The sequence below is a fragment of the Psittacula echo genome (assembly GCF_963264785.1).
Source record: "Psittacula echo genome assembly, chromosome: 22".
Classification (NCBI taxonomy): domain Eukaryota; kingdom Metazoa; phylum Chordata; class Aves; order Psittaciformes; family Psittacidae; genus Psittacula; species Psittacula echo.
In genome coordinates, this window is record NC_137758.1 from 644,001 (window position 1) to 661,753 (window position 17,753).

Genomic DNA, 17,753 nt, shown 5'->3' on the forward strand with positions numbered 1-17,753 from the left:
ATTTCAGTGGGGCTCAGCCCTGCACCCCAGGAGCTCTTGGTGGAGCTAAAGATGAATTCTGTTCTTAATTTGGGCTCTAGAAAGAAGGCTCAAGCCAGCGCTGCTTTAAAATCCTGTTTATTGGAACACACATACATCCTTTCCTGACCCGATCCAGGGTTTGGAGTCCATGCAGTACCAATAATATGACGAAAGAAATAGGGCCTCGATATAAAGGGCTCACTGACTCTTCAACTTAAAAAAATATTTAATACTGTATTAGGCAAATAATACACTGAAAAGACATGGTGACTGTAGAGCCTCTCAGGTATTGCACTTCCAGACAGCACATGATAAGTATAAGGTCATTCGAGCCATCAATAAATATCACATCAGAAATAGGGGCCACACAAGGCAAACGTGGCATGAGGAGATGAAGAGATCCTACCCTACAGGGAAGAAATGGGAAGAGTGGGAGCCTCCTGGATAGATCCCTGCCCATAGCCTGGAGGCAGGGGGGGAAGAGCATCTCCTCTGTGCCTGGAGGGGAAAGGACGGGCATGTCCCGGCGTGGTGGGTGCCCCCAGTGTGTCCCCTCTCTTATGGATGCCGGGCACTGCCCCAGCCAGCAGTGAGCCCTATGGGGTGATTCCAGCCCTTCCCCATGCAGCCTCCCCCCATGTGGCATCTGGCAGCACCCAAACCTGCAGCACCCCGGCTGCCCACCTCTAGGCAGATGTCACCTCCTTGTCCCCACGATGGCTGGTCCCTGCTCCATCCCATGCAGCACCAACCCTGGCACTGGCTCCAGTCCCCATTGGGGCAGCTCCGTGCCTGGCAGCGTGAGGAATTTCGCTAGCCTGAATCTTCCTTGGCTTCAAGTCCTGTGGGCAGCAGCATCCCTGATGCCCGGGGCTCGGGCAGGTCAGTGCAGCAGCCCACGGTGTATTGGCAACATGAACCAGGCAGGAGAAAGGTTTCCAAAGATCTCAGCCCACTTTTGGGGTGTCTCTGCTGCTCCCCTGGATTGCACCATGCTTCTGCCAGCAACGGAGCAGGCACCCAGCGAGCGCATCCGCAGCCAGTGCGGGGAGAGGTGGGCAACAAGCCACAGGCAGGAGCCATGGGGAGCTGGGGGAAGTGGTGGGGTGCACAAGCAGAAGGGAGAGCATCCTTTTTGGTCCACAGCAGTGAGACTGCAGCGCCTGCTGGGCCGAGGGACATGCTGGGCTCTTGTCCTGAAAGGCAGCCAGCACGTGGCCGTACGGAGAGTGGGGATGTGCTGAGAAACAAAGTGGGAAAGGCCCCGTGAGGATGGTGGCTCAGCTCCACCTCTGCACCCACAGGCCAACAAATCCAGGTGGAGTCACTAATGAATCCTAGTACAGGGAAACCATGTCCCGGGGTACAGCAGGATCCCAGGAGCCTCTCTGAAGTGCTTGCCTATAACAACCCTAGTTGGACCCCCACATCTAGGATGGCATCCTGGGGTCCCCAGTGGAGCTGTCTGTCCAGGGACTGGACAAACCATATGTGGATGGGACGCTGGGCATCCTTTTGCATCGTCTCAGTGTCCTATGAGCCCCAGGCAGCAGCAGGCTGTCCCCCAGGACTGAGGTCTCCGTGGTCCTCCATGGCAAGGCAAACCTTGGTGAAGGCAGACACCCTGCCTGGGTGATGCTGGGCAGAGGCCTCATGCTCTCCTCTTGGTCCCCATCCAGCTCTGAGGCCTCAATCCACTTACCCAGGGCCGGGCTGGTTCCCATCACGCAGACCCTCAGCAGGAATATGTCCGGACCGTGGAGGTCTCCAGCCTTGGCGACCCAGAGGCACCAACTGGAAGGGAGTCAAAGAGCAGAGCTTGCAATTAGCCCCAGGCTTCCCACCACAGCCTTTATCAGGCAGCATCTGTGCACCCACATGAAGATGAGGGTCAAAGGAAGAGGAACGTTTGGCCACCTGGACCTGGCTGGAGCTTGTGCCTCCCTGTGTCTTTGGAAGGGACCGAGATACATGGTAGAAAGGAGTTGTGTGGTGGTAAGACAGAGCCCAGGACAGCTAAAACACACACAGCCAGCACAGACAGCAGGCACGTCAAAGCAGGGCCCATCAGCCTTGGGAAAGTGGGTGCTCCGCAGAGCTTGGACTGAATTGAGCTGGTTAATTCATTCCCTTTGGGGATGGTTTCCAAAGGGCAGGAAGGACAAGACTGAGTCCTGACAGCCCCCAGTGCTACCCCAGCAGGTCTGAACTGGATGCCCAACCCAGGATGAGTGACGCACATAGAATCATAGAATGGTTAAGGTTAGAAAGGACCTTAAGATCATCTAGTTCCAATCCCCTGCCTTGGGCATCCCCATTTCATTCCCAGTCCAGCCTTCTCCTTCATCATGGTGGACCAACAACTGAAGTAACCCTCCTATAAAACCATCTACAGCTCAAGGACCATACGGATTCAGCATCACCACCAGCAGCAATCTGTCCCTCTCCTCTCCCGGTGGCACATCATCCCCAAAGTGTTCACACACCGTGTAGATGAGGCCCTCAGCGCCATGGGTTAGTGGTGGCCTGGGGAACGGTTGGACTTGATCTTGAAGGTCTTTTCCACCCTGGTTGGTTCTGAGTCAATGACTCGATATCAACCCTGTGGTGTGAGGGAGGAGAGGTGGGGACCTACCTTCCGGGGGCATCTTCTTGGCAGGGGCAGCCGGGGGGGGCAGTGGCACCAGGCTGGTGACGCGGAAGCCGGCGGGCAGCGTCTCGGCGGAGCCGCTGAGCATGTTGATGCTGTGGACATCCCGTGGACGGAAGCGCTTCCTCCAGGATGGGGTGCGGCGGAAGGTCTTGTCATCGCCCTGCGGGGGAAGAGCCCGTTACGGACCTTCTGCCCCTCTGAGAGACCTTCTTCTACCCAGCAAGGTAGAAGGTGCCCGTACATGGACACCGACACAAACAGTGCGGAGGTGTGTGAGTGAATCGGGCCAAGGACGTAGGAGACCTCTCCGGGATGCTGTGACATGGGCTTTAGCCTTTCCAGCTGGCCTTTCTCTTGGTCCTGCCTGCAAAGGTGCCTTGGAGACATCGACACACGAACCCCAGTAAAGACCCCAAGGGACGCATCTAACCTTGGCGAGATAATGGCATCTGGAAGCATCTGCTCTAAAGACCATGCTCTAAAGAGACCCCTGAATAGCTCTGCTCTCATATCTCATGGAGGGAAGCTACACATAGGAGAGATCTAGATGAATTCCCACCTTTAGTGACTCAATATGAACCATTTTCTGGCTGCTTTAATGGGGCTTCTCTTAACCCACCAGCTTCAGCCACTGCAGATGTGTCGCACTCAGAACATCTGTGACTCTAAAAGGCAATATTAAAGCAGCAGGCAAGGAAAGCCAGGTCAGCCTATCTAAAATTCAGCCCTCTGAGCATGAGGCTTGAAATGATGCACAAGGCTCTTCCTCCCCTGCCTCCACAGCCTGGCAACACTTTCCTTGGGGCCCTGTCTAATAGTTTTAGCTTATTCCACTGATACTGCTCATTCAACTGCCCTAAGGAGTCCATGATGTGCTATTTGACACCCCTGCACAAGGAGAGAATGAGCAGAGGTCCTGCCTCTCCTGTTTCCTGCACAAGAACAGGCGTTCAGCATTAACCTGACATGGGAGAGGCTTGGTACTCACATCATCCAGCCTCCGATCCGTGCCCAAGGCGAGCAGGTTGTTGAACTCCCTCTCCAGCACTTGTCGAGCCTGAAATGAACCACAAATGAGCATTCCCCACTGATGGTTTCCAGCCCGAACTCCCATCCCAAGAACGGGAGCATAGAAGCCCATGCACCATCCAAGCGCTCTGCTTTGGAAGGCAGAGTTGAGCTGGTGGCATCAGTGGAGTCCCCCCGCAGCCGTGTCCCACCCTGGGCACCCTCCTCCGAGATGCCCCGAGGGCCCTGCTCTCACCTGGGTGTTCTGCGTGGGGATCTGCAGCACGAGAGCCAGACTGTTGTGGTCGAAGTTCTCATCGAGGGCCAGGAGCGCCCCGTGCACGCCGCTCTCCACCAGGTTGTTGGCGTACTCGCGGAGCCCGATGGACTGGATCCAGTGAATGACCTGGTCGTTGGTCCACACCAACACGTCTGTGAGAGAGCAAGGGCACGTCTCAGGGCCAGCTCAGACCATGCTCTTCCTTGTGCAGGGACCTGATGGCGTCCTGGAGCTCTTTTGCACTGCCCCGGGATGAGCCTGGGACTCTCCTTCCCAAGCCAGCATCAGTACCAGGTGCTCAAGTGGCAGGAGCAGCTTACTTCCATTTACCGAACTGAATGCTGAGCCAACAGGCAGAAACCAACTGTGAAAATTAATCCTAAGAACCCCCGGCTGCTGCTGTAATTAGGGGCATTATCAATAATGAGATGTAATCCAAGCAGCAGGCAGATGTGCAGGCAATCTCAGGACAGGCAGTGAGGAAGGGGAGGCTGAGCAAGCCATGTCCTGAGCATCTGAAATGGGCAGGAGATGATCCGATGATCAGACTGGCTCTTTTCTCTCTTGACACCTTCCCTCCCCATGGTGTAAAGCTGCACAAAGGCACTTGGAGCAATCTATTGGGCAAAACTGCAGGGAGGTCCCCACTGGGGGCAGGGTTGCTCAGAAATAAGGCTTTTCCCAAGGCAAATGCTGTGTTAAAATAAGGGATAGGAAAAGGACCATGCTTGGGCATCTCCTGAGAGGTTTCTCATCTCCTTTTCCAGAGCTGGATGGTGCAAGGTGGCTGCTGACCTTTGATTTCGTGTTGGGTCTCTTCTCGCCTCCTCTCGAGCTCTTTGCGGTCGTAGTTGAGCCTCTTCAGGCACATGATGCCGTACTGCAGGCTGGTGCTGCAGGGACACGAGATCACCAACCCTCAGGAGGGCTCAGCACCGTGGGGCGGGTGGCTTGGAGGGACCCACTTCCCTGCTTGCCCTCCCTGTGCCTGAAGGATGCTTCGGTTCAGGGTTGAGTCAGGACAGACACAACCCAAAGGGAAGATCTCAGCTGGAAAAGGGGAATGTCCCTCTCTTGTATGGTAATTCCCAACACCATCAGTTTCACCATGTTCTAGCTGCCTGCACCCAAATAAGGACACTTCGAGCTTGGTGGCTGGAGAGGGAAGGGAGAACCAGCCCATGGGGATTGCTCCAGACTGAAGGAGCATGGAGGACCTGGCAGGTCCATGGACACAGCCTCATGGGTCAGGGTTTAGCCTAGAAGAGCCACCCACCAGCACCAGGGCTGGCCAAAACGGGGGAGAATCCCTCAGACTGCCCCATCCTGTGCTCCCTGTGCAGGCTCTGACCGCAGGGACCTCCCGGAGGACAGGACTCACCGGTGGAAGCTGTCCACCATCTTCAAGTGCACTCTGAGATCTTTCTTGGTGAGGTGGTCCAGCATCCGCGCATCAACGAGACACTCCATGAAGTAGCTGCGGTACTGTGGGAGACCCAAGCTGGGCAGCCACTCATTGCCAATCCACTCGTGGTTCATGTCCCCATAGGCCAGTGTCTGCAGGGAAGCAAATGGAGAAGCTCTATTTTCTCTCTATTTTTCTCTCTAGAGAAACCAGGGCTTGGTGGAGCTGCAGACTCCAGGAGACAAGTGACAATTCAGTGCTGCAGCCCGGGGGTCACTGTCCTGAGGACCAAACCCAGATCAGAGGAGCTTAACCCTCCTTTGTGCTGAAGGGAATGGTCCTGTTGGCCATGGTCTGTGTCCTACTGATGTCCCCCAAGGAGACAAAGCAGTAGCCAAAAAGCGAGTGTAGGGATAGCTGGACTTTATGACCAGCTTCATCCAGAAACAACCAAGACAAAGGTTTCAGTGCATCCCACACTGGGTTTTAAGAAGCTCAGAAATCACCAGAAGATCTACTTTAGGACTTCGAAATGAGACCAAAGGTCAATTTTGGGCAGAAAAGCATCAGTTCCCTTTCACTCTTTCACTGCAAGCTGATTCTGGGTCTGAAAATGAAATAAAATCCACCAGAAGTCATTTGAGAGTGATAAAAGCAGAAGAGATGCATCAAATCAGGACTCTTTCCTCCCACCTTTTCCATTCAGGAAAATGATCTATATCTTGAACTTGGGACTGAAAAAAAGGTGAAACCCAAATGTCTGTGCAGCTAGAAACCTCCCATGCAGGGCGGCTGGTCACTCTTAGGTGGGGGTTTTAATACACGCTCAGTATCTTGCAAAGGAGGTCCCAGAAGAAGTCACTCTGCCTGAAGCAGAACACTGGTCCTCAGTGGCTTCAGGAAGACCACCCTGCTCTTGGAAGATGGCTCAGAGGAGCAACCACAGGGTGCAGGTTCAGGCACCAACAAGGATGAGGTGAATACTGATGCCCCAAGCTCATCTCCCGGGTGCCCCATGGTGTCCAGCTCTCCCTCCCATCCATATCCACCCCACGTACCGCCACAGAGAAGGGTGACACGGGGACCTCACCTGTGCCCAGCTGCCTTCCTCTGTGTCCTAAGCGTGACACATGCAGCATGTCAATAGAAAGGACAAGTCAAGTCAGTACCTGGTGGTTCTGCACCATGAACTGAGCTATGAAGGCACAGTGGCAAACACTCAGGGACATCATACATCTTTCCTGGGAAATATCATAGAATCATAGAGAGGTTTGGGTTGGAAACACCTTGGCCTTGAACACTGCCAGGGATGGAGCATTCACCACTTCTTTGGGCAACCCATTCCAGCACCTCACCACCCTCACAGTAAAGAACTTCTGCCTTATATCTAACCTGAACTTCCCCCATTTCAGTTTGAACCCATCACCCCTTGTCCTATCACTCCAGTCCCTGATGAAGAGTCCCTCTCCAGCATCCTTACAGGCCCCCTTCAGACACTGGAAGCTGCTCTGAGGTCTCCACGCAGCTTCTCTTCTCCAGCCTGAACAGCCCCAATGTTCTCAGCCTGTCTTCATATAGGTGCTCCAGCCCCTGCTCATCCCTGTGGTCCTGTATGGGTACCAAGTGGTAACTCCTGTGTCCCCGAAGATGGATGGATGCAGACAGAAACCTAAGCTTCAGCTCCTGGGTCCCAACCCCCAGAGGGGTTTCCCAACCCAATTCTGTAGCTATTTCCTCCCTTGTCAAGCTATGCTGGTGTTGCTCAACCCCACAAAACCAACCAAGGGAAAGTGTCATTTCCCTGCTGTAACTCTGAGCTCTCCTTCCCCAGAAGACTCCCACTGGTTGCAGGTCTGTGCTACTCAACCAGCAGACAAAAGCTGCCCTGAAATGCCCAATCCACACAACAACAAACCCAAAATGCTGCCCCTGCTTTGAGACATGCATATGGGGTCTTGTAAGCTGCAGAGAGGGGAGCATGGCTACGTCTCTCCAAAGGAGCCAGAGGTTTGTGGAGCACAGCCACATCCCACCGAGAGACCCCAAGCTATCGGGGACAGACACCAGAGACAATGTTTGGGTGTGCTAAGGTCAATGAGAGACTCGACAGTGGCTTTTCTGGGGGCAGAATGATCAGTGTAGGACTCAGTCTCATGCATCTGTCTTGAGATCACTCTTGGGTTTTGTCTTTCACTTCTCTAACGCACAACTGACAGCCAAGCTACTCTAGAAACCCACAGGGGCAAAGGCAAACCCATCTGATGGGTTTTAAGGCAGTTTTAAAACTTGTTGGCTATTAAAGGTTGAAAGATGGTTTCTAAGCAGCTGCATGGTGCTGGCCAAGAGCTGACACTCGAGATGCAGCAGAGATCTCCTTCCCTCCCAGGGTTAGTGTGTTAATGCATGCCCGGAGCTCGGCGCAGTAACTGATATGCCGTGCAGTGGGGCCGGGCAGCCTCACCGTCTTGGTGGAAGTTGCCAGGTTCTCCATCTCCTCGTGGGTGACCCAGACATTTCCAGAGGACTGCAGGGAAAAGAGTGGAGAGGTCAGGATAAACCCCCACAGAGCCGTGCCCTCATTCCCAACCGTGCTGGAGCCAAGCCCGGTGCAGGCTGATGGAGGACTGGGCCATCCTTGTGCTTGGAGCTGTACTGGGGACACCTCGCAGCCTCCTTGCGGCTCAGGCTGGTGGCATCCCGCTGCCCATGGGGAACCTGGGCTGTCCGTGCAGCCACAGAGAGCACAGCAAGGCCCTTTGTCTGCCTTTACACTTCGGTGTTATGCTCACAGAGCCTGCAGGCTTGTCTCTATGAGCTGTGATCCCAGCCATGGCCATCTGAGGGGCATGCAGCACGCCTGGGGCCTTTCTTTTTGCTGGCTGCATTGCTACAGATGCTTCTTGGCATTACTGGGGCACCATTAAGCCCTCGAGGGGTTTGGGAACCAGCACAAGACATGATCCCTCCATCTTGTCCATGTCCTATCCAGGGTTCTCCAGTTGCTCCGGGTTGCCCCAGGGATTTCACACAGTCCCAGGAAAAGGCTTGAGTTGCAATGATTGAGGCTGTGCACAACCAGCCCTGTGATGGCTGGATGGGTTTCTCCTCTCCAGGGAAGGCAGCCCCAGAGCTTTGCTCTTTGCAGGCTCAACAGGGCCAGCCTCTTGCTGACAACCTCTGAGAGGGAGGACGAGAGCATTTGCTGGTGCCTCAGGACAGGAAAGTGCTTCACACTCGATGGCCATCAACGATCTCTGTGCTTAAGGCCCAGTGTCTGGTGGTTGGACTGGTCCATGAGGGAGCACCACACCCTCCATGGCCAATGGACCAGCACTTACCGTGCGGGAGGTGGGTGGTGCCGAGGGGCTCGTGAGCGAGACCATCTCCTGGATGGCCAGCCGCAGCTTGAGGCGATGCAGGGCGTTGCTGATGCCGATCTCCCGCTGGATCTCGGTGTCGGACAGGGCTGACATGATGGCTCCGCTCTTCACGTTGGCTCGGCAAGCGGCGACGTACCAGGCCGGCATCCCCACCCAGAGCTGCAAAACGGGGCACAGCCAGTGACTGCCTGGGTCACCTCCCCTGACCCCCCCTGCTAGCATCGAGGCCCTCCTGTTTGAATCATAGAATCATGGAATGGGTCGGGTTGGAAGGGACCTTAAAGCTCATCCAGTTCCAACCCCTGCCACGAGCAGGGACCCCTTCCACTGGAGCAGCTTGCTCCAAGCCCCTGTGTCCAACCTGGCCTTGAACACTGCCAGGGATGGGGCAGCCACAGCTTCTCTGGGCACCCTGTGCCAGCGCCTCAGCACCCTCACAGGGAAGAGCTTCTGCCTTATATCTAACCTAGTATCAAAGCTGAAGAGCCCCATGGGGTTCCTTTTCTGTTGCACAGATGGCCTGTGGGCAGCCCAGTATCGCTAGATCTGATGGATGCAGCACCCACTGAGGATTTCAGCTCACAACTCTACTCAAACCACAACTCAACGGAACATGTGAGGGATCTGGGGATCTGCTCTGCACCCCCAGCTTCTGCAACCACCAACCACGTGCATGGACCAAGCATGGTGGGACTGTGGGTGCTGTACCACTGCCAGGGGAGCACACTACAGACCAGCAGCAACTGCAAAGCCATCAGTGCCTGGAGACAATGCACAAGCACACTCTGCCTTACCTCCAGCCAGGAGACAACAGTGGGGCCATCCCAGTGAGCAAAGGGCAATCCTTTCCTCCGAGCCTCTTCCAGGAGTTCATGCCTGCAGGGAACAGAAGCAGAGTGATTCACTGGGCACTTGTAGGGCAGGAAGCAGTTCTTGAAAGGGAATAGGCCATGGGCACTAAGAATCCGCTGGTAGCACAGCACTAAAGGAGCTAACAGGGCTCAAGAGAGGGTGAAGATGAGAAGTCTTTCCAACAATCCCTATTCATGGCCATTGGGCAGGATGTTCCCTTGCTGGGGCAGGGAAGGAGGTTCACTCACTTCTTCCGCAGGCGACGATCCTTCTCAGCCTGAGCACCCAACTTGCCAAGCCCCAGAGGGTCCTGTATGCCCACCTCCACGTCAGTCAGCAACACTGTTGGCCAAGCAAGACACCCTCGGGTCAATGTGACATCCCCTGGGTGAGCATGACATCCCCAGGGCTAGTGTGGGCAACGTCACAGCCCCCATCCCAGGGTGTTGGGGATGCACAGGGGGTGACAGTCTCCATTTCCAACCCACCCTCACAGCCCCCCTGCATCCCCGGATAGCCCCAGGGCATCCCAGCCTGCCATCCCTCCCATTTCAAAATGCTCAACATCATAGCCGTGAAGGATTTAGGAGTGGAAAAGCAGCTCCTACCAATGGGCTCTGCAAAATCAAGAAGGTCCTATGGGGAGGAAAGCAGATTTGGGGACATTAAAGATAAGACACAGTGATGGGGGGGTCACTATCCTCACTGCAGTTCTTGCAGAGCATCATGAGTGACATCATGCTCAGGCCAGAAATGGCCAAAAGGCAGAAACTCCAGGATCCAACTGCCCAGAGCCAGTGGTCCCAATATCCTCAGAGCAGCAGCGGGGGTCCCTGCTCCTCCACTGGTCACCCCAACAGCACCCCGATGCCAGAGAGGGCCAGGAGCCCGGCACGCGCAGGAATGGGGCTGCTCACGGACCCTGCCCCGTGGCCCCTTCTCTGCTCAGCTGGATCAAACGACCCTTCTCCTTTTTCCCAAACAAGCGCCCGATGGAGGATTTGATCCCCTTCCTCTTGGAGCCCTTGTGCAAGGAGTCCTGGCTGCTGTTGCTGCTGGGGTTGCTGGCCTGCTCCTCCAGTGAGCTGGGGATGGAGGAGGGAGAGGAACAGCAAAGCCTTCAGGTTATTCCCGAGCAGAGCACAAGTCCATGGCAAACCCCAGCCCTCCCCACAGTCCCATGCTTGCCCCACATAAATCCTCAAACCAACAGAGCAAGCACTGCTGAGAGACCCAAAGACGCTCCACGTACCTCTTCCCATCCTCCTGGCTGAGCGCAGGGTGGCCCAGCTTCTCCAGCCGCAGTGTTCTGGGTGAGGAGGGGGGGGACGTCTCGCATTTGATGGTGGTTTTATCCTCTCGGCTTTCATCCCGAGCTGCAGGAGACTGAACAGGCAGAGAAGCGATGAGGCTGGGTGGCCAAAGCCCAACTCCATCCTTGCCCTGCTGCCTGCCTCTCTCTTGCTCCTTGGAGGCATGGCCAAAAGAGCCACCAGAGCCCTGAGGCTTTGCCACGCTCCAGGATTGGCCTCAACTAGAGCTGTGGCAATGGCTTGAGATGCCCAAACAGATGGGGAGGATGTGGCCGTATGGCCAAGATCCTGGGAATAGGAAGGAGAGGGGATGCAGCCCCATGGTCCAGGTCAGTGTGTGAGGACAGAAGCTGCTGGCCCTCAGCAGAGGGCTCTGAGGAGCACAGATGGGAATGTCCCAAAGACACCCAGTTGCCGGAGGGGACACACAATGTTTGAGGACCCAGTGGCTTTTCTGCACCTCCCCATGTCCTGCCAGACCCCCCAGGCTGCCAGCCAGCACATCTCCAAGCACCTTATGGGATCCCCAAGATCCTCCTGCTGAATCCCTGGGGTCCCCAGCTCCATCCCGCGCCTGCTGCACCCTGACCTGGTGTGGACAAAGCCAGGAGCAGGCTGGAAAAGGGGCTTGGACAAAAACCAACGGGATGGGAGCCACTCACTAGCAGTTTCCTCCGGTGCTTCCTCAAGTCGCTGGGCTGATTGCAAGGGGGAAAGCGAGAGAGACACAGAAAGGGGGCAGTTAATGGAGACACCCCCCCGCCCCCCCCCACATTGCAGTCCCAGGGCCAGGCACCCCCATCCCAGAGCCCACCCCAGAGCCGTGCGGGTGCCGGGGCACCGCTCCCACGCCAGCAGCCACCCGCACGCCCTGTCCAAGCCCCACGTCCACCCCACTTCTCCTCCTCACCAACGTCATGATCCCCATGCGGTCGAGGTCCTGAGCGGCGCTGCGGGAGGTCAGCTTGGGGGTAGAGCGGCCGCTGAGCGGGGGGGATGAGCTGGCCAGGGACAGGGCTGTCAGCGAGGTGGGGATGGAAGCCCTCTTGCAGAGCTGGGTGAGGTTGAGCCCCTCCATGCTGCCGCTCGTAACGCGCGTCTCCAGCTCCTCCGCGCGGAGCTCGGTGGATTCCTTCTCCTCTTGGATCATCCTGGGGGAGCAGCAGGGTTCAGGGCTCTTGGCTCCTCACCTTGCTGGGGCATCACCTCACACCTCCCAGCCACCGCAGCCCCCTACCCAGGGGAGATGCACCCTGGGCGCTGTGACTCAAGCCCCTGAGCTCCAGGAAGAGTAGGATCAGGACCCTTATACCGACCCATCAGGATCCACATAAACCATGTGCAGGATGTAGCTGAATGTCCTGGAGCCATTTCCCCGGCTGAAGCTGGACCCAGACCTCAATTTTAGGGCATCAGAGCCTCCTCCCCCCACCTGGAAGTTTGATGCCCCCCCCTCCGGAGCCACTTCAGAGCAAGGCAGTGGTGGGTTTTGCCCATGGTCACTACCTTATCTCCTCGTTGATGGCATCCAGCTGCTCCTGGAGCATCATGGCCAACGTCTGGGCATCCGAGTGCCCACCAGGGGAGAGCACATCCATGGAGCTGAAAAGTGTCTCACGGTCATCCTCATCCACATCAGAGATCTCCGGGTCGCTGTCGAAGGCGTGAGGCCCTGTGGCCAGGACATTGCCCGCCTGGGCCTGCTCCCAGTCCTGGAGAGAACAAGATCCACTGGTCCTCCATGGCACTCCATGTCTCCGAAAGCCAAACTGGAGAGCTCCACACACCAGTTACAACTCAATGCAACCCCAATGGGAAAAACCCTGCCTACCGTGTTATCCCCACGTCCCCAGGGCAGGAGACTGGCATGCAAGGCCGGAGGAGACCCCCAGCCCAATGTGACCCCATGAAGATGGGTTACCTTGGCTGGCTCCTCTCGCCGGGCGGCGAATCGGCCCTTCTGTGCCCGAGGCAGACCTGGGGCTGTCCCAAAGGGCTCAGCGGGACCATGGACCACGGCACTCAGTGGGAAGCGCAGGTCCGTGGCGCTGCCCATATGGGACCTGCAGACAAAGAGCCCTGTTGGAGACACTGCTCCATGCAGGGATGCCCTCATTCCCAGGCTGCTCCCCTTGCAGCCCAGGCTTGCTGAGGACAGAGGAGGAGGAGGAGGCCACCCTGGCATGTCCACCCTAGCGATGCCTGCCTGTTCTGCATCTCTTGCCAGGTTGGATGGGGCTTGGAGCAAGCTGCTCTAGTGGAAGGTGTCCCTGCCCGTGGCAGGGGGTTGGAGGTAGATGAGGTTTAAGGTCTCTTCCAACACAAACCAGGCTGGGATTCTATAAATGATGCAAACCCAAGGCTCCAGAAAAAGGCGCCCCATTCCCCCCATGCTCGCCCTGGAGATGTGCTCACAGACTATAGGAAGCTCAGCCCTGAGCCCTACCCTGCTGCTACCTCCTCCCTCTCTGTGGTACCCACCAGGGCCTCCAGCCAGCCCTGGAGAAAACCACCCTGTGCAGCGGGGCTGCTGTGAAGCCGTGGGCTGAGCAGTCCCCTCCTGTCCTGCCCTCTCGAGAACAGCTTACACCTCACATGTACAGCACGTCTTGTGCCTGCCTTCTCCATCCCCGCGCTACAGAACTGGGGCCATCCAGGGAGCTTCTCTCCTCCTTTTTATGTTTTCTTTAACGTTTTCATGTCAAAGATGTTGAATAAAATCCCATTTGAAACAGATCTTCCAAGTGCGGGGACATGGGCATCATTTGGGATCTTCCAGCAGAAACTGGCTGGCACTTCTTCATCCTCCTCCATGCTCAGGCTGGTGCTTGGGAGCAGGTCGCCATGCCAGGGAGAGCAGCACAGCAGCTATGGGATATGAGGCCACTTTTTGCCACCTGTGGTACCTGATGCATACCTCCGTGTTGCCTGCTTGCTCCTCCTCACCCTGAACACCCAACCCCACAGCTGAGCCCAGCGCCTTCCCAGAGCACAGGGTCATCATTCCCTATGGGCATTGCTATGGGAAGCACGAGGGGGTTTCGATGTAGGATGACAACAGCAGTTGCCCAAGGCAGATCAGTGGTTACCAGCACGATGGCTCTGGTTTGCAGTGCCTCCCTGCCCCAGCATCCTACCAAGGCCAGACAAAGGCACTGACAGGAGCAGCTCTACTTGGCGTCAGCTTGGTGTCTGCACACGAAGGCACAGCCCGAGTTTCAAGGGGATTTAAGCTGCGGAGCCACTGACAAGCTGCTGCTGAGCTAAAACCAGATAAAGGCGCCTCAGACAAAAGCTGACATTTCAGCAGGGGGATTACTCTGCCCTCTGTAACTCAAGCTGTCTGCTGCTATTTCCTCCCAGAAACAAAGCTAAACACAAATGTCCATCTTGTTCTTACAGCCCCATACAAAGAGGTCCCACACATGCTCCGCACGCTCCTCTGGCTGCCCTTCAGCCTCACGAACTCTCCCTCATTCTCCATCTTTCTTCTCTCCACAACAGATGCGATGCTCAGGAGAGGATGCTGTGTCCCAGGCAGCCGCAGCAGCACACTGGGGAGTGTGTTGTGCTGTCACCTTCCTATTCTACCCTCCCGCTTTACCCCCCTGCAGTGCTGGGTACCCTGGTCAGTGCTGGGGGCTGAGGCCTGAGGCACTCACCTCTCTTCCTGGTGCTCTGGGCTGCTCCCATTCTCCCAGATGACTTTAAGTGAAAGGGTAGGGGGGAACCATTGTGGAAAGAAGGGGTAAAAATGGGGGGGTTCATTCTTCTTTGCCTGCAACACCTCAGAAGAGATTCTCCTTCTCCACCAGCCCATCCCCAGCACACCACAAGGGGAAAGGTGTTTGGTGAACACCCAGCCTTCATAGAGAATTAAGCCCTAAGTCCATTGTGCAGAAAAAGAAACGATGCCCAGTGGGGTTTTGCCCTTAAAAGAGCAACTTTTGGACTGTTCAGTTGGGCTGGGCTATTCTCAACAGTCTCTGTCCCGTGGTGGGGACAGCAGAGCCGGAGCTGACCCTGCTGCATGAACCACCCTGCAGCTTGGTGAAACCAGAAGTGCTTGATGCCATCAGCAGTATGGGGCCAAAGCCATGGGTGCAGGGTGAAAGCACAGGCTGGTGGGGTTCTGCCCTTACCTTGTGTGCACGCTCTCCACGAACGTCCCACTTCTGGTCTTGAGCTGATCAACCTCCAGCCTCAGTTTGTCGATCTCATCAGACAACCGCCGCTGTTTGGGGTGAGACAAGAGACAGGGGTTGGTTTTGCTCTGAGGAGCAGCCAGGTTTGGGGCAGTCCACATCCTTAGCTATTCCCAGGTTTCTATTTCCTTTAAAAACCCCATCCCAGGTTTAAAGCACCTTTGGCACATCGGGAAAGAAACAGCTCATGCAGGCGACAGTGAATGGCGATGCTGGGGTGATGCCGCGAAGGGAGGAAGTGATCACAGGCCAGACAGACAGACACACGCGTGCTCGAAGCGATGCTGCTTTGAGAGATGAAGGAAGATCAGTCCCGCTGGGATGCTCTGGGTTTGCTCCATGCTGCATGTGTGGGGCCAGCAGTGAGGGACCAGTTGGCCAAACGTGCTGCTGGTCCTGTCTCTCCTGCTGCCAGTCCCATCCTCACAGGAACCTGTGCCTGCGCTACGTGGCTGTGCTGTCCTACAGGAGATGTGAGCGGGAAGGGACACAGGGAGATGGATCTTCCAGCCCAGCAGGACCCAGTCCCAGGGCAAACAGGCTGAACCAGGGTGTGCAATGTGCAGGCAGCATCAGGAAGGTCTTGGAGCTTTGCCTCTGCCTGGAGCCAGCCCTAATCCAGCAGCCATGGCTGGGAAGCACGAGCAGTGCCCACATTGGGATGCTGGGAGCATCTGGGAGAGCAAGGCCCTGGGCAAGGGGGAAATCAACCATGCATGAAACATGGGGCATATCCCAAAAACTCCCATTGCTTCAAAAAGCCGTAACCCTCCAGCTTTCCAGCACAGGCCAACGTGGTGGACTTGTGTTGCAGACCCTACTTGGATGCTTTATGTGAGAGCAAGGAAGGTGTGAAGACCTACAGGGCCTTCTGCAAGCTGGGCATGGAGCAGATCTTCCCCCAGTTGGAGTGAGGGGGTTGAGAAAGCCTCAGGAATAAAGGGGATGTGGCTGCCTGAGGTGAAGCCATCCCAGCCTTACTGCTGTCCTCAGGGAGTTGGGGATGGATGAACGGGATAGAAACATGGAGATGGGACTGAACATGCCTGTCAGGGAACCAAACCGGGGTCTCCAGAGGGGTGGGTGGCAGCTTCCATCCATGGCTTAGTTTGTGGCCTCCTGCTGCTGGGTGCTTTGGGATCCCAGCTCCTCCAAAACTAGGGCATTTTAGGAGCCACGACTGCCACTAGCCAGGAATTAGGAGCGAGGAAGCGCAGTCACTGGGGCAGGCTCCCTGCAACCGCATTTACCTTGTCGTGCTGGTGCTCCTCTATCTGCTTTTGGGTATTTTCCAGCTCTTGTAACAAAGTGTTCTTTGGAAAACGAAACAAAAGAAAAGGGAACAAAAACAGGAAAGAAAAAGAGAGACCATTTAGGAAACGGCCTCCTGGGAACGGCCAGCATGGGACCGCCTGGCACGCGGGACAGCGATGGCCACCGAGCATCTCCTCACCTACCTGTGAATGGATCTGCTCTATAAACCCCCTGCTCCTCAAGCAGGGCTGCCCTCACTCAGCTCCTGCCCCACAGCAGCACCACGCTATGGCCACGGCAGGCAAGTGATTAGAGATTTGAAGGACAGGGCTTCAGCATTAGGAAATGCATCTGAGAGGAGATGAACTCCTTGGGCTGGATCGAGGGCAAAAACATCCTCTACATCTAAGCTAGTGAATAAGCAAGGGGAAAAGCAGATGTGTTGGCAGCTACCTGATCTAGTGCTCTCTTTTGGATCACTTTTGCCTGCAAAGACCTGCAGAAGCTCTGGGTGCGCCAGTGCCAGCAGCAGGAGCAGATGATGTGCCACCACTCTGGTCCTCGTTGTTTACTGGGGTGGAAATTGAGACTCAGCCCCATGTGTTAGGTCCTGCTCTTTACCCAGAGCCACTCGGACCTACGTGCTGAATGCCTGGACACGCTGGCACAGCCACATCTGGTTGGGCACAGGAGCTGCAGAGCAGCAGGAGAGACAGACCCAGTCCTGGAGGCATCAGCTGTGGGATGCAAGCCCTCTGTGCTCTGACTCGCTAAGGGGAGCCTGGTCCCTGCAGGACCCCAAAGAGAGGTGAATTATCAAGGCCTGACCTCCCACTGGCACTGTGAGGTTCATCCTTGCTCTGAGCCACCTGCTCTCCCAGCTAATTGCATTCATGCTGGGAAGCGGCAGCAACTCCAGCTGGCTCCTCTAAGGAAAGCCCAGTGCCCCAGGGTGGGAGCTGGGAGCTGCTCACGGGCTCTGCCCTGGCTTGGAGCAGGCAGAGCAGGTCGGGCTGTAGACAGGGAGGTTTGAAGGCAGCATGTGGAGGGGATGGGCAGGTGGGAGAGGATGAACACTGCATTTTCACCTGCAAAATGCAGCAGGGTTTTGCTTGGACAGGCAGAAGAGACACAGGGAAGTGAGGAGTAGAGCAGGACAAACCCTGCTGCTGTTGGAGGTGGAAGGCAGTGGCAGTGTTGGGTTTGATGCAGGGCACACTTCCCAGCGCTCCCACCGGCCCCAGTGCCTGGCTGGCATCCTGCATGGGACCACTTCTCCATCCCTGCATGGGACCATTTCTCCATCCCTGCATGGGGCCACTTCTCCACCCCTGCATGGGACCATTTCTCCATCCCTGCATGGGACCATTTCTCCATCCCTG

General features: G+C 56.3%; 1 protein-coding gene across 3 annotated transcripts in view; it reads right to left on the minus strand.

Annotated features, from left to right (window-relative positions):
• Positions 1 to 1,756: 1,756 nt before the first annotated feature.
• Positions 1,757 to 17,753, minus strand: part of PPFIA4 (PTPRF interacting protein alpha 4) — a gene marked incomplete at both ends in the record, with an annotated part of 29,771 nt that continues 13,774 nt past the window's right edge. For 2 of the 3 annotated variants that reach the window (XM_080632752.1, XM_080632753.1), the window contains 19 exons: positions 1,757 to 1,815; positions 2,657 to 2,834; positions 3,663 to 3,731; positions 3,939 to 4,114; positions 4,758 to 4,855; positions 5,344 to 5,519; positions 6,458 to 6,484; positions 7,829 to 7,891; positions 8,706 to 8,906; positions 9,542 to 9,623; positions 9,848 to 9,941; positions 10,521 to 10,684; positions 10,852 to 10,985; positions 11,575 to 11,610; positions 11,823 to 12,063; positions 12,419 to 12,624; positions 12,834 to 12,975; positions 15,055 to 15,146; positions 16,368 to 16,430. In XM_080632752.1, the coding sequence (XP_080488878.1) occupies positions 1,757 to 1,815; positions 2,657 to 2,834; positions 3,663 to 3,731; positions 3,939 to 4,114; positions 4,758 to 4,855; positions 5,344 to 5,519; positions 6,458 to 6,484; positions 7,829 to 7,891; positions 8,706 to 8,906; positions 9,542 to 9,623; positions 9,848 to 9,941; positions 10,521 to 10,684; positions 10,852 to 10,985; positions 11,575 to 11,610; positions 11,823 to 12,063; positions 12,419 to 12,624; positions 12,834 to 12,975; positions 15,055 to 15,146; positions 16,368 to 16,430 (2,301 nt within the window). The remainder of the gene's footprint in view (positions 1,816 to 2,656; positions 2,835 to 3,662; positions 3,732 to 3,938; positions 4,115 to 4,757; positions 4,856 to 5,343; positions 5,520 to 6,457; positions 6,485 to 7,828; positions 7,892 to 8,705; positions 8,907 to 9,541; positions 9,624 to 9,847; positions 9,942 to 10,520; positions 10,685 to 10,851; positions 10,986 to 11,574; positions 11,611 to 11,822; positions 12,064 to 12,418; positions 12,625 to 12,833; positions 12,976 to 15,054; positions 15,147 to 16,367; positions 16,431 to 17,753) is intronic. The other variant, XM_080632754.1, reaches the window with a different exon arrangement.